Source organism: Malus domestica, chromosome 14 (genome assembly GCF_042453785.1).
Source record: "Malus domestica chromosome 14, GDT2T_hap1".
Classification (NCBI taxonomy): domain Eukaryota; kingdom Viridiplantae; phylum Streptophyta; class Magnoliopsida; order Rosales; family Rosaceae; genus Malus; species Malus domestica.
The window spans coordinates 5,742,460-5,767,105 of NC_091674.1; the positions used below are offsets into that span (position 1 = coordinate 5,742,460).

The window sequence follows — 24,646 nt, forward strand, 5'->3', positions numbered from 1 at the left end:
CAAGAGATAACAAAGCTTGAAACAATTTGTCATATAGTGATTTTTGTAACTTGCAAACATGAAAAGGCTTAGAAAAGTCAATAAAACTTGGAGGTTGCTGCATGAATACCTCCTCTTTGAGAGAACCATGAAGAAAAGCATTACTTATGTCCGGTTGGTTTAAAAACCAGTCAAACTGAACAACCAATGTTAATAAGATCTGAATAGTCATTGGCTTTGCAACAAGGCTAAAAGTTTCCTTAAAGTCCACACCTTTTTGTTGATGAAAGCCTTTGGCTACTAAACAAGCCTTGTATCTGTCAACGGAGCCATCAGGTTTTCTCTTTATCCGAAACACCCATTTACAACCAATTAAATTTTGATTGGGAGAAAAGGGATCAAAAGTCCATGTACCAGTGGACTGTAAGGCCTGAAATTCCTCTAACATAACTTGTCTCCAGTGGTTATGCTTAGCAGCTTGTAAATATGTGGTAGGAACAAATTGAAGATGATCAATATGATGTTTAGTTGCTGTCAAGGCCTTAGGTTTGAAAATTCCATCTTTGGAACAAGTTATCATTGGGTGAGTATTGGTAGGAGGTGGAGGGGGAATTGGAGAAATAGAAGATTGAATGGATGGAGAATCGGGATGAGAGGTAAAAGGTGAAGATATAGTACTAGCATTTTGTAATGGTGAAATTGATATAATATAAGGTGCAATGGTGAGAGATGGGAAGTAGTTGGAAATGGTAAAACAAATAAGGAATCTGGAGTGGAAAAGGAAGATTGATAGGGGGGTTGAAGTTGCACCTGATGAAAAGGAAAATGAGTCTCATTAAACAATACATGCCTGGAGATGTATATCTAAGATGTTTGCATATCTAAACATCGATAACCCTTGTGCTGCAAACTGTAGCCAAGGAAGGCACATGGTTTACTTTTACCATCAAGCTTAGATAAGACATAAGGTTTTAGCCAGGGATAGCAACTACACCTAAAAACCTTTAACCTCGAATAATCTGGAGGTTTATTAAATAGAAGTTCCCATGGAGATTTATCTAAACTAGAAATAGGTAATTTGTTGACTAGATAAAATGCAGTGGAGAAAGCCTCAACCCAAAATTTATGAGGAACTTTAGAGGCAGCAAGCAATGTTCTAGTGGTCTCAGTTAAATACCTATATTTCCTTTCAACACACCCATTTTGCTCCGGTGTATGAGAGCAGCTAAATTGATGTAGAATACCATGTTGAAGAATAAATGAATTAAACTGAGAACTTATGAACTCTCCCCCAGAATCAGAATGTAGAATTTTTATTTGATTTCCAGTCAACTTCTCAACATAGGATTTAAAGTATACAAATATGGAGAAGACCTCAGACTTTGACTTCAAAGGAAAAAACCAATTTTATTTTGTAAACTCATCAACAAACAAGACATAGAATCGATATCCACTAACAAAAGAGATGGGAGCAGGGCCCCAAACATCACAATGGACAAGTTTGAGACTATGAGTAGTACTACTAGTGCTTACAGAGAATGGCAATTTGTGATTTTTTCCATTTGCACAATCCTGACAAAAGAACTTTACAAACTGTTTACCAGTATAAGCAAGTTTATTTCTACATAAGATCTTCTTGAAAATTGCAGAAGAGGGATGACCAAATCTCTTATACCAAAGTTGTAATGATGTTGGAGTACCAACATTAGCATAGGAAGATGTAGATACTGGATCACTGATAGTAACATGGGAAGTGCCTTGTACTGGATAAAAACCAGAGCTATCTGGCCCTGAAAATGCATATTCCCCGTAGAACGATCCTTGATTGTGGAACCATCAGAATCAAGGATTAATTTGCAGTAATTATCCTTTAAAAATTGATAGGCAAAAAGAAGATTAAACTTCATTTGAGGAACATGAAGAACATTATTCAACTTAAATGCAGCAACTGAAGTTTTAAGAACAGAAGTACCAGTGTGGTGAATAGGCATACCTTGACCATCACAGATATAAACCTTGTCTTCACCATTATAAGCCATAGGAGAATGAATGGTAGAGATATCATTCGTGATATGGGAGGTAGCGCCAGAGTCCAAAATCCAAGTGGGAGAAGAAGACTTAGCAGTGGTATGAGCACACATTGCTGCCAATTTTGCCAGTGGAGTTTTTCCAGCAAATGCATGATTCATGCGGTCAAAGCAATCAATAGCTTCATGGTCCAGAGAGTGATAGATTTGACAGGGAACTCAACCACCAGAGTGCTGGCGATAACCTCCTGAAGAACGGTTTTGATTGTAAGAGTTGCCTCGATAATTGTTGAAATTGCGATTGTTGCCACGATTGTTACTACAGTAATTTTTGGAGATAGAATACGGTGCAGCAAAGGCTTGTGGAAAAGCATTGAATTGTGGCGTTGGAAGAAGAGGAGCATGAGAGTGCTGAGACTAAGCAACAAAGGCTTGAAAAGGTTCTATAATTGCTGCAACAACAAATTTCTTCTTTCGATTCATAAAAAGTTCTTTGTTGATCAACAGGCCATGAAGTTCATCAAGAGATGTGGAGGAAATTCGCAGCATGATAGAGTCAATAAATGACTCGTACTTGTCAGAGAGACCATTGAGTGTAACTACAATGATATCATGATCGGAAATTGGCATGCCGGCAACCATTATAACGTCTGAGATACTCTTAATTTGCTGAAGGTATTCAGATATTGCAAGATCACCTTTCTTAACCGAGTGAAGATGAGTGCGGAGCTGGTAAATGTGTGCAACTGAAACTCCACCAAAACGTTGTTCAAGATTCAACCAAAGTTTTCAAGAAAAGGAGACTCCAACGATGAAAGGTATGATTTCTTCAGAAATAGTCGAATTCAATCAGATGAGGATGTTTTGATCCTTCTCATACCAAGCTTCAAAAGCTGGATTCGGAACACCAGTGCTTTGGCAAAGGATATCAAGCATATATGGCGGTGGACATGCTTCAGTGCCATCAAGAATTCCAATAAGCTTGTACCGGCGAAAAATTGGAGCAAAAAGCATCTTCCAGATGAGATAATTATCTCGTTTAAGCTTTGTTCGAACCATACAACTGATATTCTAGACTGTAATAGAAGAATTGATGAAATTGGGGGATTAGGGTTAGGGTTCATCAGAGAAGAATTGGGGGCGAGAATGTCAGGATTCATCTAAGACGAAGTTGAAGATGTCATCGGAGAAGCAGAGATCAAAGATCAAGAAGAACAGAGATTAGAGAGCAAGAATTGAAAGAAAATCGATCAAGATTTGTAGGTCGGTGAAGTTACGAATCATAGGATGTTGGTGAGGATCGCGAAGAGGCGGTTGATACCATATGACATTTATGAACTGTTATGTTTTCATTGAATGAAAGAATGTTTACAATTGAGTATATATACATCTGTAAATAATGATTAGCACCTAATCAAGTGTAACTAATTACATTAAGACAAAATTAGTTACACAAAACAAACAGAAAACTATTATGCTGAGTTGGAATGTGTGTTAATATGTTGCACGTGTCTGTTTAATCCCTGAAAAAGAGTTGATTTTAGCTTTCCGGAGTTGAATAATTAAGCACTGTATCAGTTTAAGAATTGAGGATAATGCTTTCTTCTTGTTCTTGTTGTTATATGCAGGGCTTCTTGAATTGTTCATTTCTGTTTATCACTAAAAGAGAGTGGCAAAGACACCTGCTTGAGAAATGATGTCGTCTGATAGGGAAGATAGAAGGTTCAATTCAGAGTGTAAAAGAGCGGATTCTGTAAAAGAGAAGTCGATATTGGAAGTTATGGAGAAGCTCTCACTCTCAGATGCAAAAATGGAGCCACTGCATCCAAACATTGATTTCCAGATTACACATGCCGATGGGAGATTATGCTTTAGGAACAATGGCGAAGTGTTATTGATGCTTATTGGAGGAGACCTTCACTGTTTCGGTAGTATCATCAAAATATCAAAGCATGAACTAGTTTCCCTAGAACTTGTAAACAAAGAATTGAAAAATCTTGGGATTTCTCGATATCAATATTGCTCTGTCGATTCTTATGACGAGAGCCTCTTCTTACTCAACGAGACCAAGGCAGTTTCTTACTAAGAAAAAGAGCAGGTACTTGCTCTTTGCCTACGAATAGGACTTCATGTCGAATTCCACTGCGTTCTTCATGTTTTTTCTGTTTTCCTGTTTTGTTTACGTGATTGTCTACCTGCTTTTGTTTTCTTTTGTTGCACATCATTCAAAAGCTGATTTAATTTTTGAATTTTGCATGCAAATTTTAATCAGAAATTCTGGTGTATTTTGTTGAGTAGTTCTATGACTGCCGTAAACTTTGAATGAAACTATGCGTGAATCTGGTTACAAATTTCGATTGCCGGTGGCGCTTGAAAGTTGCACCTGTTTCTGTGAAATTATCTACCAAGTGCTCGTCATTTTCTTGTTTATTTTCATAGTAAATTTCCGTGAGGTCAACGATTAGCAGTATTGCAGATTGGCAAAGTTTGGTATTTGTAGGTGATTTGCGTCCGAAACCTAAATCAATGTACTAAATTTCTGTTGGTCAATAGTCAGTACGATTATCACTTTGATGTCTATAGCTTGATCCATATTGAAATTTGTACGATTATTAGATAGTATGTGACTGTTGACATAATGTTGTATTGCATAAGCATAAACACTCGCGCAGTCAAGAAAAACATGATGCATGAGTTGTGTGAAGTGTTGAGTTGTGAATATATTCAGAAGACATAGAAGGCTTTGGATATATAATCTGAAAATTTGTATATGTTCGCTAGACGTTGGAGGAAAGACTTGAATAAATTTGGGTGTTGAGAAAAGGCCTATATGACAAGTGAAAATTGAGAATTAAATTGAAATTTGTGATCAAGGGATAGATGGGTGCTAACTCATATCCTATAGTATTCAAAGTTAAGTGGTATAAGTATGGTATAAGACGTGCAAGCCAACTTGGGTGCCCTAGGTAAGTGTTAGCGAAATTAGAAGGGAGTAAGAATACATTCATGCATCTCATTTGTATAATTATAATGAATTTGTGAGATTATATATTTTAATTCTTATTAGGTGAATGCCTACTTCATCGGTGGACTCAAGCGTTTATTATATACTACGATTTGTAACAAATAAATCCATTTAATTTTTTCTAATCTTGTCTTGGTTGTAGATCCATTTTCTATAGCGAAGCCCTTAACTCGTTAATAGTAATTACTAGCAAGACTACCCGCGCGATGCTGCGGTGCTACGTCTTGCTCCTGTACAACCTTATCTACAAAAGGAACAATGAGCAGCGTTGAACTTAATTCCATCATCAATGCCTTGAACTTGTAGGATCAAAATTAATATATATACTAACATAGACCCTAAAATTTCTATCATAGCGAAAAATATTAACATTGGGAAAAGGCAAAGAGAGGAATTCTCAAAAGAAAACTGAGAGTATGGATCATATTGCATGGAAATCACAAACAGCAACCACATCAAAAATGAAGAATAACAATTGAAAAGGAAAATAATAATCGAACCATAACTGAAATAGCTATCTGGCTTTGAATATTACAATTATGAAGCAACTCTTATAGGATGAGTGAGTAGAACTTACAACGTAGTTAGGAGTTACAATGCAGTTAGGAGTGTTCCATCTCGCTATCAATTTGCTAAACCAAGATCATCTATACCAAATGACAACATTTTAATCCTTCAAACTGCTCCTGGAAAAAAAAGTAAATTAAATGCGGGAATCTATACCTTAAGACAACGGAAAAAGTAGATTAAAGCTGAAAAGTATCAAACTTTACAACTTTCTCCAAAAGCATATATCACTACAAAAGTATCAATGTTTCGCATTAATCATAAACTATGCAAAATTATTTCATATTTTCCAATGAATTTGAAACCCTGAAATTGTCATATTTGGACATTCTTTACTCGAAATTTATTCAAGAAGCACTTGTCAAATGTTCGACACAATTTAGGAATTCAAACAAAATCCACAGTGCAATGATCACAATCGTCGAGACCAACATTTGAAAAATGTAGATAAATTCACTAATAAGGCGTATCATAAAAAATCCATTGAGATTGAGATTACAGTAAATTGAAAACATTCTTATTAAAATAGCGTAAGTCACAAAACGCACAATCAAAACAACAACAACATAGATTACTTTAAACTTGCAGAGACTCCAAAGGAATACTGAACTCAGCTACATCATTAAAAAAAATTGAATAATGGTAAAAAAAAAAGGATCCATCAGGACAAAAAAATTCTGACATGAAATTTAATCAACAGATGAAATTCTTAAGTTACCCAATTAGACCAACCAAGAAGAACCAGTCGTTAATCAAGAATTCACCAAATAAAACAATGCAAGAATTGACCAAATAAATGATGAAAAAGTGGAAGCTAAATGCATCCCTTTGTACTTCTTTTTATCTCCTCATCTTCCTATTTGTATAGTCCAAAAAGCTGAAATCAGAATTGCTTCAAATAATTTGCCAGATTTTACAATTCGAATGTGCTCACAGATACTAAGATCATAATTTAACCATTCTATATCACTGCGTATCATTTCTTTGTCAGTTTTTTTATTTTTATTTTTTATAAATCAAATCTAAAAACCAATCTCAATGGAAAAAATAAAAAACAACACTTCTTATCTCTATACGTAATTTAATCCGTACAGTCCAACGACTAATCAAATGATCAAACAAAGCAAAAAAACTAAACTGATCACAGAATTTAATCAGCAGAGCAAAGTCAGTGACAGTGAATTTTTAAATCACATGTGCTCAAAGATAACTAATGACCTTGGTATTTGCAAATTGCGGATAAACTGATCTGGAAACAGAAGTTGTAGTATTAGTTTTGTAACCTGCAAGTGAACAACAATCTGTCAGGCCAATACTATTATGTTTTTGCATTAATCCACATGAATAAGACAGACTGCAATGCATAGGTTTAACAAATCAAACATACATCTAACCCACCTGAGATAAAACTCAAACATGTAAAAACAATTTGTGTCTTTCAAGGTAGCCAATATATGGATTTATCCATTGACATTGAGTTTAAGACGGAAGAGATTTTTGAACTGTGAAAAAGGAATAACACCAATTGATATGACAACCAACACAATCAGAAAAAACTCTGTGAGAATGTCAATTTATAAATCACATGTACTCACAGATAAATAACGATCTTGGTATTTGTGAATTAAGGATAAGCTGATTTGGAATCACAATTTGTAACATTAGTCTTCAGACCTGTAAGTGAGCAACAATTTGTCAGAGCAATACCATTTTGTTTTTCCACTAATCCACATGAATAAGACAAATGCAGATACACAGGTTTAACAAATCAAACAGACATCTAACCCATATGAGATAAAACCCAAACATGTCAAAAAAATTTGTGCCTTTCAACGCAGTCAACACATGGATTTGTTCTTTGACATTTAGTTTAATGAACCATTGCTCTTTACCACATGGCTGCAATTTTTATATACAAACATTAGTCTTTTGACACACATTTTCAAGATTGTCTGCACGTTCAGCAAAAGCACATAGGCTTCCAAAATTCCAACGACCCTTTAATTTATTCTCAAAAATTCCAAATCCATTTTAATCCATACTGGAAAAAAGCATAACCATAAAAAACGCACCCAAATAATTTTAAAACAACTGCACTCACACAATTTATACCACCAAGAACATAAAAAAAAAAATTAAATCACAATCTAAACTAATGTTTCCTCTCCTCCTCTCTGTGTTTGTAACCCCAGCATAAAACCCAGAAAAAACAAACCTTCACACAACCTCAACAACTCCTCCCATATTTTCCCCAAAAACTACGACTCCATTTAAATCCAATAATTATCAATCCATGTCCGAACCGAAAAAAAATAGAAGCGCAAAAAACATACCCAAAAAATTACAGCAGCATTGCATATGCCATCCGAGATTTGCCAACCGAAGAACGAAAATGCAAAATTCTCTTTTAACAGGGAAAACCCAAGAGAGCACCACAACTGGCAATAAAAGGAAACGATTAAGGTTTCATTGAAACAAAGGAAAAATAAAAAATAAAAACCGAAAGAAAATGATTATAAAATATACCTTGGCTGAATCACACTTGTTCCACAGTGGGGTGGAAAGACGCCACCCCTGAAAAGGGCTGGAAATCGGCCAAAATCATAGCCACAACCCAGAAATCCAAAACGGAAAAAAGGGGCAAACATCAGGAATTCATTACCCTGGATCAGAGATGTCGAAACCCTCGGAACGCAAAAAAACCCCAAGTGTAAATAGACGCATAACGGCCCGGCAACCACAAAGTCCCTTAAACCACAAAAATCAGCAAACCTTTCTGCGAAACAAAGAACGGAGACCACATAGAAGTAGAGGATTGGAAGAAAGAACGGGCAAAACGAAAAGACCAAAGCCGAAATCAGGAAAGGCAACGAAGGAACAAAACCCTAACTCGTTAAGAAGACTCTCGAAGTCGAGAGAATAAGGATGACCGACACGTGGAAAACAGGGGCAAAAACGTCTCTCCGGCGCATGAAGCAAGCGAGACAAACGGAAAGAAAACAGAGAAGCAAGGGCATTTCCGTCCGGACATTATTAATGAATAGTGCCGTTTCCAACCCAGTTTTAGTATATATAATTTGCGAGCCGGGCCTAATTAACATTGCCGCAATTATATAAAAACCTATTTTATGAGAAAAATGTATACTTCCGTATCCTACTAGTAGATTGTTTTATTATCAAAAACTGAATCCGGTTAGTAGTACTACTCATTTTATGAAACAATGTGTATATATTATTTCCTACTACTAATACTAAGTGGAATTTGGAAACCTATTCCGAACCGGACTAGGAGAAAGCAAGTTGATCTATATATATGCAAGGTCGCGTCGAGTCTTTCACTCAAACAAATTTCAGTCAATCACTCTCGATTTGTCCTACCTTTTCTATTTCTTTAGCCATGGCTCTGCGAAATACTGCTGCACTAATTTTCTTCGTGATGATGGTGCTTTCTGGTGTTTGTTTAGGTGATGTTTATAGAGTTGGCGATTCTGATGGGTGGACATCTCGAGGTCTCGTTGATTACAACAAGTGGGCTTCAACAAAAGAGTTTCATGTCGGCGATACTCTTATATTCGCTTACAATAGTCAATACCACAACTTGATGCAAGTTACCAAGCAAGATTTTGAATCTTGCAATACTACCGCTGCGATCACAGTTTATACCTCTGGTTCCGATACCATCACCCTTAGAAGGCCCGACCACTATTACTTTCTTTGTGGTGCTCCAGGCCACTGTCAAGCGGGACAAAAGGTTGATATCAAGGTTACACTTCCTATACCGCAGAGTTCGCTGGCAAGTCCTAACCCGGCACCTCAGGAATCTTTGCCTTCAGATTCTCATCCAAACTCAAATCCAAGCAGTGCCCCGACTATTTATTTTTCGAAGCTTGGGTTGGCCGTTACCACTCTTGTGCTATGTCTTTTGAGTGTTGTATTTTAGAGACATTTTGTTGTTCTTTTATTTTTTATAACGAAGATTGCTTTGTTGTTTATGATTTGGGTGGATAAACATTGTAAATTTTTTTTTTTTTAAGATTAAATAAATGTGTTGTTATGGATGAATAATTACTCGTTTCCGAGTAATTATATTATGAAAGGTTTGTCTTGTGCTTTCCGAAAATCGTGTCGATCCATGGCATAAGGCTTGTGAAGATTATATGACACTCCATATATGATATATGAATTTGCTCTTTAGATGGAATAGAAGTCTCAAAGTTTTAATATTTTATATGATAAGAAGAAATTAAGTAGTGTGATTTTAGTTATATTGTATAGATATTGTTCTCAACTTATACAATTTGTGAAATTCAATTATGATCATTTAGAAAGAAAAAATTTATACACATTTGACCTTGTTTTAGTGAGCTTACATAATGATTTCTAACAATCGTGTCGATCCACAGCATAAGGCTTGTCATTGTCAATATTATGTATGACAATCCATATATGAATTTGCTCTTTAGGAGGAATAGAAGTCTCAAAGTTTTAATATTTTATGTGATAAGAAGAAATTAAGTAGCGTGATTTTAGTTATGTTTTATTGATATTGTTTGTAGCTTTTACATAGTTCGTGTAATTCAATTATTAACGTTTAGAAAGAAAAAATTATACACATCTAAACCGTAGACTTATTAGGCACTACGATAGGAAAGGGTTGTTCAGTGTGAAAAGCGCATATCATAATGCCAGGGACTGGGTTCAATCTCGCAGGGATGCGCCATCTTCGTTCGCTGTCTCCAATCCTTTTGGGGCGTTGTGGAAAAAACTATGGGCTGCTTGTGCTCCACCTAAGGTAAAGATCGGGCTGTGGAAAATTGCCCTTGACATCATTCCTACTCATGATAACCTTAGGAGAGGCGAGTCGAGAGTCGAGACCGAACCGTACTGTGTTTTGTGCGGTTCTTACGGTGAGCAACGACAAGAAAAGCCTATAGAATCATGAGGCACACCTCGAATGTATGCGAATTGAGGTCCGCAGCCCAACTCGCCAGGCAATCTAGGATAGATGAGGATCGAGAAGGGGTGGGTGGGTAACCCATTGGAGATGCGGGCCACATGCATTTTGCGAAAGAACAGCTTCTCATAAGGAGAAAGCTTATTTCTGTCAGATATTTGCAAAAAATCTATCAGAAATTCATGTAGTGACAGATAAAATAACCGACAACATTGCTTGCGTCATGAAAAGTTTTTTGATGTCGGACATCCCATTTTAGAAATTAATTAAGGTGTAAATCCTAAATTTTTTATTTTTTATTTTTTGATACTTCAATGAAGTGAGGTAGGATAAAAGGAATGAGGATTCACTTCGTATCCTCCTTGTGAGGATTTGGGAATCCTCTAATCGTATCCATTTATTATACATCATAGATCAAAAATTATTTTAAATATTTTTACTTTAAATTAAATATAAATAATATCTTATGAAAATTGGTCGTACAATATACGATTAACGACACGATTAAGATCCTTAAAAGAGTTATCTTTCAATTGTGCCAAAGGAAACATAATCCTATTTTACAGTAATCGTTTCTGGTGACTTTTTCTGAGGATAAAGTAGCGGCGGAAGTTGAACCCCAAAAAGAGTTCAAAATTAGGGTTTAAAGAGATAGGAGTCGAACTATCAGGACTAGAGCTTTGCAGTGATACCCATTGGGAGGAGGCTCTGAGTTCTGCATTCGCCATCGAGGTTCAATTTCCAAAGCAGGACTCTGGGTAAGTAAATTTTGATCTAACCATCACCCAAAAGAAACGAATTCGAATTTGAAATTCTGTCGAAATTTCCTTTTACTCCCTTTCGTTTTCCCTTTATGCTTTCAAATTTCCTCTTCTGGGTCGTCGTTTTTATGATTTGTGCATAGAAGAAATCAGTTATTTTGGGTTTGTTTGTTTGTTTGTTTGGTTTACCAATTTAGTTCTGTGTTTGGTTACTTGGAAAATGGAGGGAAAATCGAGAGAAAGATGATGACTTTTGGAACTTTGGGTTGGGTTTTATAATCTTGTCTTCTTTCAGGTTCTGAAATGTGAAACAAACGAACATTTGTTGTTGGGTATATTTGTTTGAAGAAAGTTAATTATTGTTGCAAGAGAATTCCGATTCGATAAGAGATAATCTCCGTCGGATACCGGTATAGGGGTTTGAGGCTGTGTGGAAATTGATAACAGTGGTAATGCTACTGTAGGATCACCTTTTTCGAGTCTCTGGTTTTCGTGTGGTGTTGTACCTTTCTGTTTAATTGAAGGAGAGTTGATGTTATCTTTTTGAAGTTGAATAATAAGCATTGTAGATGTCAGTTTAAGGACTGTGAGTAATGCTTTCTTCTTGTTCTTATATGCAGGGGTTTTGATCGAAGAGATAAGTGTAAGGGTGGCGATAACAAGTTGAACTGAGCTACTTTCGAAATATTAACAGAAACCATTTTGGTCCATCTCTGTTTATCAATAATTAAGCTTCTGAAGTTGTTTGTTTTACACCAGAAACATCCAATAGGAAATTCAGTAGTTCTTTGCAATGAATTCTGTTTTCTCATCTCACTCTCTTTTCGTTTCCTTGCCTAGATGTCAGTTCCTGCCTTGTATTCAAACACAACCTCAACATGTGGTCATAAACCGTGTTTATCGCCGGAATCATTGTGTCCCACATCTTTCTCTTTCATTTCCTTTTATTGCACATCAGTCTTTGCATACTCGCCAAACACCTTTTGGTGCCACGGCTCCATCAAATGAAGGCGTAGTGTCTGTAATCAACTTTGACGATTTTGCTGAGAAAGACTGGTCCTTTCTTGATTCAGGTGATTTCAGTTCCAACCAAGATTATAACCTTAAGATTGATCGCATTATATCCGCAGGAGAGATTGAAGAAGCTTCAAGGGTTATGGTTTCAATTGGTTCTGAAGGATTTGTGGATCGGTTGGTTGAATCATCACCCTGCAGTCTCCTGCTTGTTGTCCATGATTCACTTTTTGTTTTAGCTGGCATTAAAGAAAAATATGACAAGGTTAAGTGTTGGCAAGGAGAATTGATATATGTACCTGATAAGTGGGCGCCCTTAGATGTTGTGTTCCTTTATTGCCTTCCAGCCGTGCCCTTGAAGCTTGACGAAGTGTTTAAAACACTTGCAAGGTGTTTTACACAAGGTGATTTTCATAATATCATCCATTTTTCTTTTCATTCATGCTTGATATATACTACTGCTTCTCAGCCTTAATGAAATGTCATTAATTGGTATACACTCGTCCTAACATTTCATTCAGGACTCACCCAAAGTTATACGTATTTGCCTGTATGAATCCATAAATTGAAAGTTTCGTGTTAAAATTAGTAAGGAGAAATTTTTTTGGAGAGTGATAAATCTACCATTAGCTGTTGCATTCTTTCAATGTATCACTCTTGAGTCTGAGTTGTGGGTGTTCCTCGTATAGGTGCGAGACTTGTTATTAGCCATCCCCAAGGAAGAGAAGTTTTGGAGCAGCAACGACGACAGTATCCAGATGTTGTAACTTCTGACTTGCCTGAGAAGAGTACTTTAGAGGAAGCGGCAACCGAACATTCTTTCGAATTAACCGAATATGTTGATGAACCTTGTTTTTATCTTGCTGTATTAAAGTTTGTTGGGGCAAGAAACTGATGGTTGATTTAAACTTTGACAATTTCATGTGCAAGAAACAGTGGATTCAATTGAAAATTTATAGATTCACACATCGTTTTATTTTTGAAGACTGGTTCTTTTGCCCTACTCCCTGCCTTATGTTTCTTTTCGGCCATTTAACCCTTGTGCCGTGCTGAGCAAGTTAGGTAGCTTTCGCTTGCCTCTGTTCAAAAATTGGACTCTCGTTGAAGGTCATTGAACTTACTGAACTTCGAACTTGGAATGAGCAAGGAGGAATTAACAATACTTTTCATCGTTTGAGTTGTTTGCGGGACTGGTTGCTCAAAAACTTTGGTTTCTAATCCAACCCAATGAGAAAAAATGGTATCACGTCTTATGGGCTCGTTGGGACTCATTCTGGTCTAGTTAATAACCGATTAGAAGTAGAAGGTGCTCCGACACGATCCTTCCGAACGAAAAACAAGGGGTTGCAATTAGTTTGATAATGATCGAGTGATGGTGAAGAAGTCCTTGACCAACAACCAATAGAGGAAGATTTATTCAGTCACAGATGGTAAACAAAATTTCAAGCCATCAAAATTTGATGGAAAACTCAAAAGATTTGCACTCAAGACATAACACATAAATTCCTCATCATATAAGCTCCATTATTTTCATCATCCCAGAAAATTCTTTTAATAAAATGCTTTAGGAGGTTCAAAATCCTAAAACAGGCTCTAAAATACAAGAGTAAACTTCCATACCAACAAATTCTTCATTAATTAAAGAACAACGAAAAAGAAAACTCTTCAAACATTGTAGCACTCTCCCAACCTTTTTCTCTCTACTATAGGAAAAACAAAAACCAACGGGGCAAATCGATAAACGCAAAACTATTGAGCTAAAAATTGGAATTTTTCAAAGGAAGATTATTGAGTACCAAGTACCGCAAACCTTCATCTCGATATAAGAAGATAGGGACTGCATATTCCTCAACAGCCGCCTCACACCTTCTTACCTCAGAAGAATTGAAACCTTATGCCATTACTTGCTGCAAACAGGTTGTATTCTTCAATGGTAGCCTCCTTCTTGTAACATGCCTGATCATTCTCAACATGATCCGAACATTTTAAAGGAGAATCCGTAACAGTCTGTTCTTTCGAAGGCATATATCCCGGTGGATTAGCAACAGGGCCACCATAATGGAATAAGGAAAAGCCATCATTGTTCGTATGCAATTTTCCAGAATTATCATCGTTCGCTCTTTCTCCAGTTGGTGTTGCTTGCCTTGAATGAGCTCCAGATGGATCCACACTCTCTGTACTAGCTTCATTAGGATAGTCTTGCATACACGGGGTAGATATCTGAGTTTGCTCCTCTCTGTTGATGACTGGCTGATAAATTGGAACGGAGCCAGGGGTAGTAAACAAGGGAGGTATGTGCTGCACAGGATACTGCATGCAGAAGCCTGAATTTCCATTTATACCATACCCAAGAGGACCAGCATATAAGTAATGGTTCGGAAATGTTAGCATTCCATTTGCTGGAGCAGCAGGCCATGAAACTGGACTTTGGTGATAGTAACCCATTGTTGAAGGACCTTGAAACACAGGAAACTGTACATTTTGGTTATGCATCAGAGGAAGCATGCCATGATGCTGTGAACCCACATTAACAGCAGACAAACCACTATCAAAACTCTGAGCAATTTTTGTTGATGGATTCCCAAAAATGTTACTCCCTGCTCCACTCAGAGAAGGACCAATCGGTGTCCTGCTTTCGATAGACTCTCCTTTTGCACTCTGATTATTCTCCATACCAACTTCATGGTCTCGGAAACCATTTGGAATGAATATAGAAGTTTCCCTTCCTCCTGATTGCTGGCTGGCATCTTCTGAATCTGATGTGGATGAAGATTCCTGATGTCCATGATGTGACGAGGTTGTATTGCTATCTCCCTCACTTAGGCATGACGAGCAGTTATCAGAATTAGAAGTACTGCTGACAGTGGGGTCAGAAGTTCCATTTGATGTAGAGTCAATGGAATTAAGTACAGAACCGGTAGGGCATAATCCAATCTCCTCATAAGTGGCTTTTGTTGAGTTGCAAGAATCCTGTGCTCCTGCATGAAATCCACTCTGACAGTTGACATCCATTCCTGTGCTGGATTTTCTTGATTCCTTCAAGTTATTATCCTCATCAATCTCACCTGCATCTACCCCATCTTCACCTGCACATATATCACCAGGTGACTTCACGATTTTATCTTCATGCTTGAAAGCAAATGACCTCAAGGTAACATCGGAGTCTGAGTTACTTCTAGGATACATGGGCTCCCAAATTTTCTTGGGATGAACCAAATCTCTACTAGGATTGTCCCCATAATTGACTTTGCTTTTGGGTCTTACACAACTATCACGCAAGTCTCCTACTTGGTTATACCTGTTACCACGATAGAATTGCTTGGACATATCTAATGCAGATTCTGACTTACTTGCAGTTTTAGTATCCCATCCCAATCTGGCAGCAGAAACATGGGGTTCTACCTTTGCTCTATATTCAGTGTTTTTGTTACAGCTGCAAGAATTGAAGTCGTATCTGTCACTCATCCTGTTACTTGGGGAGAGAAACTTCTCAGTAAACTTAGGACCACTATGTCGACCACTGGACTTCGGGCCATTCACTCTTAATTGCCTATTTGATCCATTGATGACCCTTGATGGAGTCTCAAAATTGTCAGCATTACATCTCGACTCAGATCTACTAACCACAGAAGCACTGTCTGAAACAGTGGCATATCTGTGTCGGTCAGACCACTTCAAAGATGCATCTAGTTGAGCTTCTCTCCTATATTTTAATCTCCGTCGTGAAAACTTTGATTGCTCAACTGTAAAAGAACCAGTATCACCTCTTCCATTGGTGATTTCACCATCAGGACTTTCATAACAGTGGTCTTCACTTTTTAAAATGATAAAATCTTTTTGGAACTGTTCATCACGTGTCTCAGGAGATCCAGGCCTAGATAAAATCTGATCATCAGCTTCAATAACTGAATCCTTGCAGCTAATGGAACTATTAGGCTCCTCATCAGCATGTAGTGATGATTCTTCCTTGGAGACAACATCAAGAGCAGGAGTTTCATTTACTTCAGAACATTCCATATCTTTGTCTTTTTCTTTCCCTTTCAACCTCTCCTTTCTTCGCAATTTTTTCTCTCTTTCTTTTGTTCTTCTCCTCTCTTTGCGCTCTTCTTCTTCACGCTTTTCTTTTTCTTCCTCTTCTAGAAGCTTCATCTGTAGAGAAAAGGTGCAAAGTCATCAGAAGTGTTTCTCCTAAAACGTAAAATGGCTCCTCATTTTTCTACCTAGTATGTTATCTTTGAATATATAACAAGATTTTTACGGCCCGAAATATAACAAGATTTAAGACCTGCTTTTCAAGAGTAATTATATCTTTGCAGGCAACATGAACTCGCTCTTCCAGCAGTTTTAGTGCAAGACAAACAAAGATGCTATGTGCATTTTGACGAGCTGTTCCTTCTCTAAATGCTTTTTCCACCTGAAAGATTGACATTCACAATCAGACAGAGAATACTTATATTACAGTCACACACAACATGCATACTAAGAAATCTGCCAGCAATGCGCACACACACACATAGTGAGTAGTTTTACAGCATCATGCCAACATAACTCCGAACTCCAAAAATCTAAGCATCTCTGCTATGAAGACATTGTGTGCAACGTGCAGCCACACTCACTTTCTTTTGCCTTTTTTCCTCTTGTTGGCCAAGACTACAACCTAACATTGAATCTTTAACCCTCTCCCTACCGTAGTTTCTCCAAGGAAAACACAACTTTTAAATACCATTTCCTCAATAGTTAAATAAAAAGGTTTAAATAGTAACAATACCGAACTATTGTGATTGCATTCCCTAGGCACCATTGACAACACCACTATTTGACATCATTCCTAGCATAGAAAATATAATTTCTCTCTTACTTTCCACATTGCACCCAGATGTCTTATAGACCGAATTGTATACTACCTAACTGAGGTTTAAGAATACAATATGGTATATGAAGGATCTTAATTTATGTTAACACAGGTAAACAAACAAAGGAGCTGAGTTTATATAATGAACAACGATAAACTTAACACACAACAACATCAGCAGACTGAACATGCCTGTTCCTTGAAAATAACAGTTGCAGCATCTAGTAGAAATTCTCGAGCAAGTTCAGGACTCTTCGCATGTTTTTGCGGACGGGAGCATTCTCCATCCAGTTCATTTCCATCTTTGTCCATAGAATCATCATCCTGAAAAACACATTAAATAACAACACTTCTTTAGGTCTAACCCCGTAAGATATAATATAAATCTCAACTGTTTCTGGAGAACTGAGAACATAAATAATAACACTAAGCCTTTAGGGATCTTAACTACCTCTTCTTCCTCTGCCTCTTCAGCATGCTCAAAAAATCTTCTAATACTTTCTCCTCTTGTGATTGTTACATAGCCATCTCCGACAATAAGCCTACAGTGAACACATTCTTGACCCTTCAATGCATGAGCTTTTACAGAAAGCTCGGTGCAACGGCCATCTAGTTTCCAAGCCCTCAGGGTAATGTAGCATGCACTTAAACCACCGAGATCTAGACCATTGACCTTCACACTTCCATTCATGCCAACATTTTCAAATTCCAGAATATCTGATTTTCCCTCGCCTGTTCCAACTGCCCACTCAAAATGATGGTATGTACCAACAGTGTCGGCAAAAGTATGGCGCCAATCAGCTTGTACTGAGGCATCAGATACCTGTAATGACAGCAAAAAAGAGATTAAAACGACAGTCGCATCATCCGTACTTATAAAAAATGGTTCAACTATCAAAAAAAAATTCTCACTAGTCTGCTCTTGAAAAACTTGAGAACACAAAAATCACAACAAAAACCAGAGAAAAGAACAAAATTAAAGAAACATATGAGGCCACACCTCATACTGAAATGCGGTGTCTGCAACACAAAACCAATTAGTGCAGCGAGGTTCCCTCCTCAAGCGCTTCAGCTCCTTTAGCTCCTTGAACTCACGAATCACATTCCTTCTGCAATCTCTGCAAAATCTCTTGCTATCAAACCTGTGACAGGAACATCAAAATCTTAAGACAACCCAGAATAAAAGTAAATGATGAGGACTTTTAGGATATCCAAACTTAAGGAAGTAATTGCTGCAAACATAACTCTAGACTAGGCAATTTTAGAGGACAAAATAACGTATAACTTCATGCTACATACAAAACGGCCAGATGTTGCAACATGAAAAGCCACTGGTAGATTAATCATTCACGCTATTACTTTTTATTCACCTGCATATGTTTTGGTGAGGATTTTCAAATACCGTCATAATAGTTACTATGCGCATGAACCCAAATTCAAATGTAATTCAAAGAAAAGAGTATGTTTCAGGCCTATGTAAAGCCTTCAAGGATGCGTCGGCTAATAATGGGCAGCTATTGTACCAAGTGAACCTTCTTTTCTCTTCCCTATTAGCTTCACCAGGCTGAACATCCTCAATATCATTACTAATCTTGCAGTTCTAATAACCAAAACTTCCTCCACAAACCATAACTAAACATACAGCGCTTCTCTCAACCAGAAAGAAGAAATACATCACTTCCACTATTTTATATTGAATCTCTTGAGAAAGGGATACATGAATAGCTAAACACCTGTACATGAGCCTCTCAATAAAATCCTCTTCCTTCATCCTAAGAAGAGACTGTCGAGTTTCTTCTCCAAGTGCTGACCAGAAATCAACCAATGTATCGCAAGAAAGCCTAGCAGTGTGCAATGCACAAGTTTCTCTTGTTCCATGTCCTCTGCCATAACTTGCCATTCCTTGGCTTATCCAACCCCGACCTCCCCCGCCACATGCATCAGGATAAAGCAACTCACGTTCTCGTTCTCTTGCACGTGCACTGTCAAACACCTAATTCAAGCAAAAAACAAAAAAAATCAGCTACTAGAATGAAATTGGCTTGTACACCAAAGTCATGAAATAATAAAATTATAACTTACATTTTGAAGTCCCTTGAGAGAATTACAATACAAATAGCAATCAATCAGCGTCAATGACCCCTCACGCGTTATGGTTAGACCACCCCAAGGATGGACAGATGGATCTGGTATTTCGTCATGGCACCCATTACTAATACTTGATCCACCATCATTTTGATTTTTGGGGGCCCTTGACCTGTTGCAGGATAGTTGCTCGCATGTTCCCTCCTGCTTCAAAGACTTGCCATACATGACAATCTGAAAAAAACCTTCAAGCAGTAACCCATTGCATCTAGAGCAGTACATGTTCTTCCGAGCTTGTTCAAAAAGGGTTTGCTTGTCAATCCTGAGAAGCTTCTGTCGAGCTTGTGGTGATAGATCACTCCAAAACTACATCAAAGGTATATAGAACTTCGTAAGAGACTTGTCAGACATCAATGAGTAAAAAAAAAATGGAATAATTATAGGTTATTATACAATCCATAAATTCCCAAATGTTAGTATTACTACAAGGAACTTCTTATTCAATCCCAACTGCAAATACCATCAAACGAACCACAGTTTTAGGATCAGTAACTGGGAAATGATATCATTTATCAAGAAGCAATGAATGCAACTTTTCTACCTGTAACGTGCTTGCATCGATGAAAGAGTCTACATGTGTATATCTGTGAATACGTTCTAAGTCCAAGCCTGTAAGCATTACTAACTTACTATAAACTAAGCAATAAAGGTGCACTAAACTTGGTATAACCAGACAGCTTCATTCAGATATCGCGCCTGGATAATACAAAAACATAAAATTTCTTTCTTTGTACTTACTTTTCTTCCGTTACCACGCATGTGAAGAGCCATTTGGAAACAAAAACATAATGAGAAACATTCTCCTATAACGGTACACATTACGCAATTATTAACTCAAGTACATAATTACAAGATTATATTCTCACTAAGGACATATATACATACACACAAACAAGTAAAGTGGATCTGATTAACAAAACACCGATATTCCGACGAAAACTAGCTCTCCAATGAACAATCAAACAAGTACAAATAGTACAAGATCCAATTCAAACGCAAAACACCCATTTAATTCGTTGATCAAACACAATATGAAAACTAATCCAAATTAATCTCAACCCAAATTTAAAGAAAAAATCGAATAAATTAAAAAAAAATAGAGTACCCTCTGGAGCTGATTGTAGCTAACATCGCCACGATGCTTGGACCAAAATCCGTTGGGCGAAGATAGTGAGTAAATGGGCGACGACCCATTACTGAATTGGTCATTTCTCTGAGCTAAACCGGGCATATTTGGTTCAAGCACTCATAGAATTCTCATTCACCGGCTCTTCCCATCCCCAGGCACGCGTTCGCCGTCCGATTCGGATCCAATCCGATCAAAAATCAAGCATTTAATGAATAAAACAAACGATAATTAATCTGGGGATTATAGATCGAGAAGTTGACGGTTCTCGGATCGAAATGAATTGCGTCGGAGGTGAATCGGATTGGGATGGTGGGTTGAATTGAATTGGATTGGATTGGATTGCAGGGGTGAGAAGTGAGAAGGGATTCAGAGAGAAAGGGGGATGCAATGGGGGTTTTGGTTGAGGACGATGAGATTTGGTGCTGCGTATATATTTGGAGAGCGAGGAGAGGGACAAGGGAAGGCTTCAAGGCTTTGGTAATGGTAAGCTCTACGAGAGGCGGTTAAAACGAAATGAGCCACAGAGAGAGAGAGAGAGAGAGAGAGAGAAATACTGTTTTACGTTACAAATTAACAGGATTAAAATTCCAAGGTAAAATAATTTCATAATTTGATACTTTCTTTTCAATCATCTGTCCACATACATTTATATATGTTGTAGGTATAATTTCCTGAACAATTATAGAAGCTTTAAAGAGAGGGGTGCGGCAATAGGTAGAGAGAATGATAGAGATGTGTAATTGTGATGTGTGTTCTATTTCATCCCATTGTGCCTTTATTTATAGTAGTAGAGAAGGTTAATTCCTTACCCTTTAGGATTACAACATTTAATAGGTAATCTACTCTTAATAGGAATATAAGAGATATTCCAAATTATACTATAATTTACACAATCACATTCATAATCTAATAGGACTGCAACACTCTCCCTTGGCACATCAGGTCTTCAGTGATGAAGTAAGTATAGTTGATGAAGTTGTCGGCACAATAAGCAAATGCAAGTCTCAAATCAACGGAAGAATGCATAAAAAGGTAAAACTCACAAAACCTTGCTATGGTAAAACCCAAGGTGGGAGAAAAACTCATAGTCTAAGGAGAAAAGTGAGAAGTTGCATTAAGTCAAAACTATACGTCTTTTGGACACAAGTAGAAGAGCTCACAAAGGTATGATCAGCTCAAGATAGGTGCCTCGTTAAAACCTAGTTAGGTAGCAAAAACCCAGTGGAAAAAATGCTCCTAATCGTAGGTAAAAAGAGTACATTAAGATCAAGTGAGTATATTTCTGGATACTCCCCTGAATTTGACATAACTTCCAAATGAGAACTACAAGCATTGCATATGAATAGTTAGGCATACCAATTCCTCGGACAAGCTTCTGGAAGGTTGACTTCGGCAGTGATATCGTATAGAGGTCGGCAAGGTTGCTTGGGATCGGCTTGCATAACTTCAATCTCATGATGCTTTGTTGATGTAGATGTAAACGCAATATGTCTTAGTGTTGACTTCATTGATGTATCATAGCTTGGTCGGGTTGATACATGGGGCATAATCTTCATGGATCGTCGTTCAGACTCAACGATGGATGAAAACATAGCAAGTACTTCGAATATGCTCAACAAGAACTCCTAACCATGTCTCACTTGTGACATAGTGAAGTAAGGTGAGTCTTGGAACGATTCAAAGATTTCGCAACTAAGGTCATATCATGGACCTCCAAGATATTGCGATATCCATAACAGTAAAGATATAACCATTTTGGGATTTTGCCTTGTGCGGGTTTGATAAGTAACCTGCATCAGCATAACAAACGAGGCAAGCATAATTTCGAGGATCAGGGGGGTTGGATTCGCTGAGATGCGTTAGGATTTATCCTCGTAGTACCTTTAGGGTACGTCTTTAATATCAATTCAGTGGTTGCATATAGGCGCGGTGCTGCATTTTTACCAAGATCAACAACGAATGAGATGTCTTGTCTAAATACAATGAGTTAAGTACAACGAAGCGTAAAGTTGAACTTTAGATATGGAATTTTAGATTCCATAACCTCTTCAAGGGTCTCATTTGTATATAACATATAGACGATCATGGGCATACTCAAAGGTGACTCATTCAGGGTGTAGTTCGACTGGTAGACAAAATACTGTCAGAAAAATACTTCAACTTCAGGTCAAGGTATAAACGAGTTTTCCCAAGATCTTTCGTCTCAAATTCCATCTTCAGGTGCGAGGCAGTTTTCTCAAGCATTTCTGAAGTTTTAGTGAGATTCATGTCAACGACATAAACTGTAGCTCTAGCAATTTGGAATAAAACTTCATAGTTTAACACGCAAAGGCGTAGTTCATATCCCTAACTAATCACATAATCACTTAGACAGGTATACCACATCCGTCGGATTGTAAGTGAAAACCTCAAGCAAGTTAAAAGGGTGTTCCGTGGTTTTAGAACTATTTGAACCAGTCTATGTAATTCTTCGAGAATTTACATGTAAATCTCCATATCTATATCCCCATGGAGAAAATACTAACCACATTTCATAATGCTGCTATCAATCACATGACATTTTGAGATAAACATTACGTTGTAAGACGTTCATCATATTGCACTATTTTATTTATCTCATAATGCTTCATTTCTCACTTGGAACACAACAGAGTTACCTTGGGCAGTGTAGGAACAACAGATCCAATACACACTTTGGTAAGGAATTTGACCTGGATTGTAATTGTCCAATCAGTTCTACATTGTCACTTAATCAACGGAACACGGTTTGATATCGTTGCTTTTCATTTATGTCAGTAGCTACCATATAAGTGAAAACATCATCGATGGTAATCTCATTTCAATTCCATTCAGCTCACCCCAAACTAGTATACTGGACCAAGAACTTCAAGTCTTGGGAGTAATCCGGATTAATCTCATGAGATGGAAATGATTTGAGACAGCGATCGAGTTTAGATTCATTGTTGTGCTGTCTCTTCCTCTTCTAGGGAAGCGAATCCTACGAACCGAATAATATGTTGTGCTTTAGGCCAAGATAGATTGATTGGCTATCCGCCAGTGTACCGAACCGTCCAACATGGGCGTCCAAATCGTCCAACAGGGGCGGCACACCCTTTAAAGATGTTGACTCGACGTCCGTTAAGTACATCTATCCTTGCAGGCATGTTTGCAACTGATATATGATCTCACCATTTTAGCTAGATCAGATGAATGCGTCTGGAGCAACATTCTAAAAACTAGAATTCATCGCACTTGCTTATCAAACTTATGCGGTATGGGGATCAAAATGAGACATAGTAGGCAACGTCCAAGCAAATTCATGTCGTTCTCCAAGAACGTTGACGTTCTTATCTCCCCTTAACGGCAGGAAGATTGTCTCATTAAAGTGATAACCCGCAAATGAACGGTAAAGAGATCGCATGCAAGGGCTCAAATAGAGCTAGTGTGAAGGAGAATCATGATCGACAAAAGATACACATTCTTCTTTGAGGACCCATGGTGGTACGTTGCGACGGCTCAACTTGACACATGGAATGCACACTTAAATACGTAAATACGAAAATCGTCAGGTTCGTACCCAGTAACCAACTGTAACGTCATATAGGTTGGGTGGCAATGGGCCTCAAGGCAGACCAACATAACTGCGTACAAGGATTGCATAGCCCTAGGCAGAAACTAAAAACTTGGTACGTTTACCAAAACTCGGGCGATCATTTAAATTGCGCTTTATGATTACTAGGCGAGGCTCTTTGGGGTGAACATGGGATTTCAATGTTCAATTATAAACCCAAAATACATGCAATATTTTATCGAAAATCATCAATATAAACTCTCCGACATTATCCAGTTTCCCAGACCTTAAGGGATAAGTAGGGTGGTGAACCCGTAATCGGCCAGGAGGTTTAGCAGCAATGTTTGTGGACAAACATGTGATCAGTTTGTCGATTCATCAACCAAAACCATAAGTATTTTATATGGTCCGCATTTTGGTTGGATTGGTCCACATATATTCCTTTGAATCCACTGTGAAAAGATAGTCGTGTCGTATCTTTGCGAGGAATGATATAGAAAATCAATTTCCCTAATGAGCATGCTTGGCAAAGTGTGCTTGTAAGCACAAGATCTTTACTTCAGGTAAGGAGATGTGTTGTAGCATCATTGTTCGACTTAAGTGTCCCAAAAGGTCATGCCAA

The 24,646-nt window shown here is 37.6% G+C and overlaps 3 protein-coding genes and 1 long non-coding RNA gene across 5 annotated transcripts; 2 read left to right on the forward strand and 2 right to left on the reverse strand.

Annotated features, from left to right (window-relative positions):
- Positions 1 to 5,216: 5,216 nt before the first annotated feature.
- On the reverse strand, positions 5,217 to 8,615 carry LOC114821202 (uncharacterized). 2 transcript variants are annotated; one of them, XR_011575411.1, is made up of 6 exons: positions 8,125 to 8,615; positions 7,932 to 8,036; positions 7,194 to 7,272; positions 6,817 to 6,881; positions 5,609 to 6,475; positions 5,217 to 5,275 (listed from the first exon to the last, which is right to left on the reverse strand). It is a non-coding gene; the product is annotated as an uncharacterized lncRNA (long non-coding RNA). The 2 variants fall into 2 exon arrangements; XR_003768642.2 differs by having other exon boundaries at positions 5,609 to 6,881.
- Positions 8,616 to 8,995: 380 nt separating this feature from the next.
- Positions 8,996 to 9,538, forward strand: LOC114821201 (mavicyanin-like). Its single transcript, XM_029093173.2, has one exon. The coding sequence runs from the start codon at positions 8,996 to 8,998 to the stop codon at positions 9,536 to 9,538; it is 543 nt and encodes a 180-aa protein (XP_028949006.2).
- A 1,385-nt stretch (positions 9,539 to 10,923) lies between these two features.
- Positions 10,924 to 13,311, forward strand: LOC103449684 (uncharacterized). Its single transcript, XM_029092690.2, has 3 exons — positions 10,924 to 11,310; positions 11,934 to 12,731; positions 13,017 to 13,311. Exons 2-3 carry the CDS (start codon positions 12,107 to 12,109, stop codon positions 13,220 to 13,222), a joined length of 831 nt encoding a protein of 276 aa, XP_028948523.1. The 5' UTR covers positions 10,924 to 11,310; positions 11,934 to 12,106; the 3' UTR covers positions 13,223 to 13,311.
- Positions 13,312 to 13,819: 508 nt separating this feature from the next.
- Positions 13,820 to 20,975, reverse strand: LOC103449685 (uncharacterized). Its single transcript, XM_029092689.2, has 8 exons — positions 20,430 to 20,975; positions 19,262 to 19,630; positions 18,913 to 19,172; positions 18,180 to 18,321; positions 17,631 to 18,002; positions 17,372 to 17,503; positions 16,613 to 16,741; positions 13,820 to 16,476 (listed from the first exon to the last, which is right to left on the reverse strand). The coding sequence occupies exons 1-8, from the start codon at positions 20,553 to 20,555 to the stop codon at positions 14,203 to 14,205; spliced, it is 3,804 nt and encodes a 1,267-aa protein (XP_028948522.2). The 5' UTR covers positions 20,556 to 20,975; the 3' UTR covers positions 13,820 to 14,202.
- Positions 20,976 to 24,646: the final 3,671 nt, after the last annotated feature.

Bases quoted from the DNA above. Each gene is read 5' to 3' on its own strand.
- LOC103449684 (XM_029092690.2), top strand. From the start codon at position 12,107: ATGAATTCTGTTTTCTCATCTCACTCTCTTTTCGTTTCCTTGCCTAGA. The intron at 12,732-13,016 runs GTGATTTTCATA...TTCCTCGTATAG, and splicing joins TGCAAGGTGTTTTACACAAG to GTGCGAGACTTGTTATTAGC.
- LOC114821201 (XM_029093173.2), top strand. From the start codon at position 8,996: ATGGCTCTGCGAAATACTGCTGCACTAATTTTCTTCGTGATGATGGTG.
- LOC103449685 (XM_029092689.2), bottom strand. From the start codon at position 20,555: ATGCCCGGTTTAGCTCAGAGAAATGACCAATTCAGTAATGGGTCGTCG. The intron at 19,631-20,429 runs GTACTCTATTTT...CCTTTGATGTAG, and splicing joins GCTACAATCAGCTCCAGAGG to TTTTGGAGTGATCTATCACC. The intron at 17,504-17,630 runs GTAGTTAAGATC...TGTGTTTTTCAG, and splicing joins AAGAGGCAGAGGAAGAAGAG to GATGATGATTCTATGGACAA.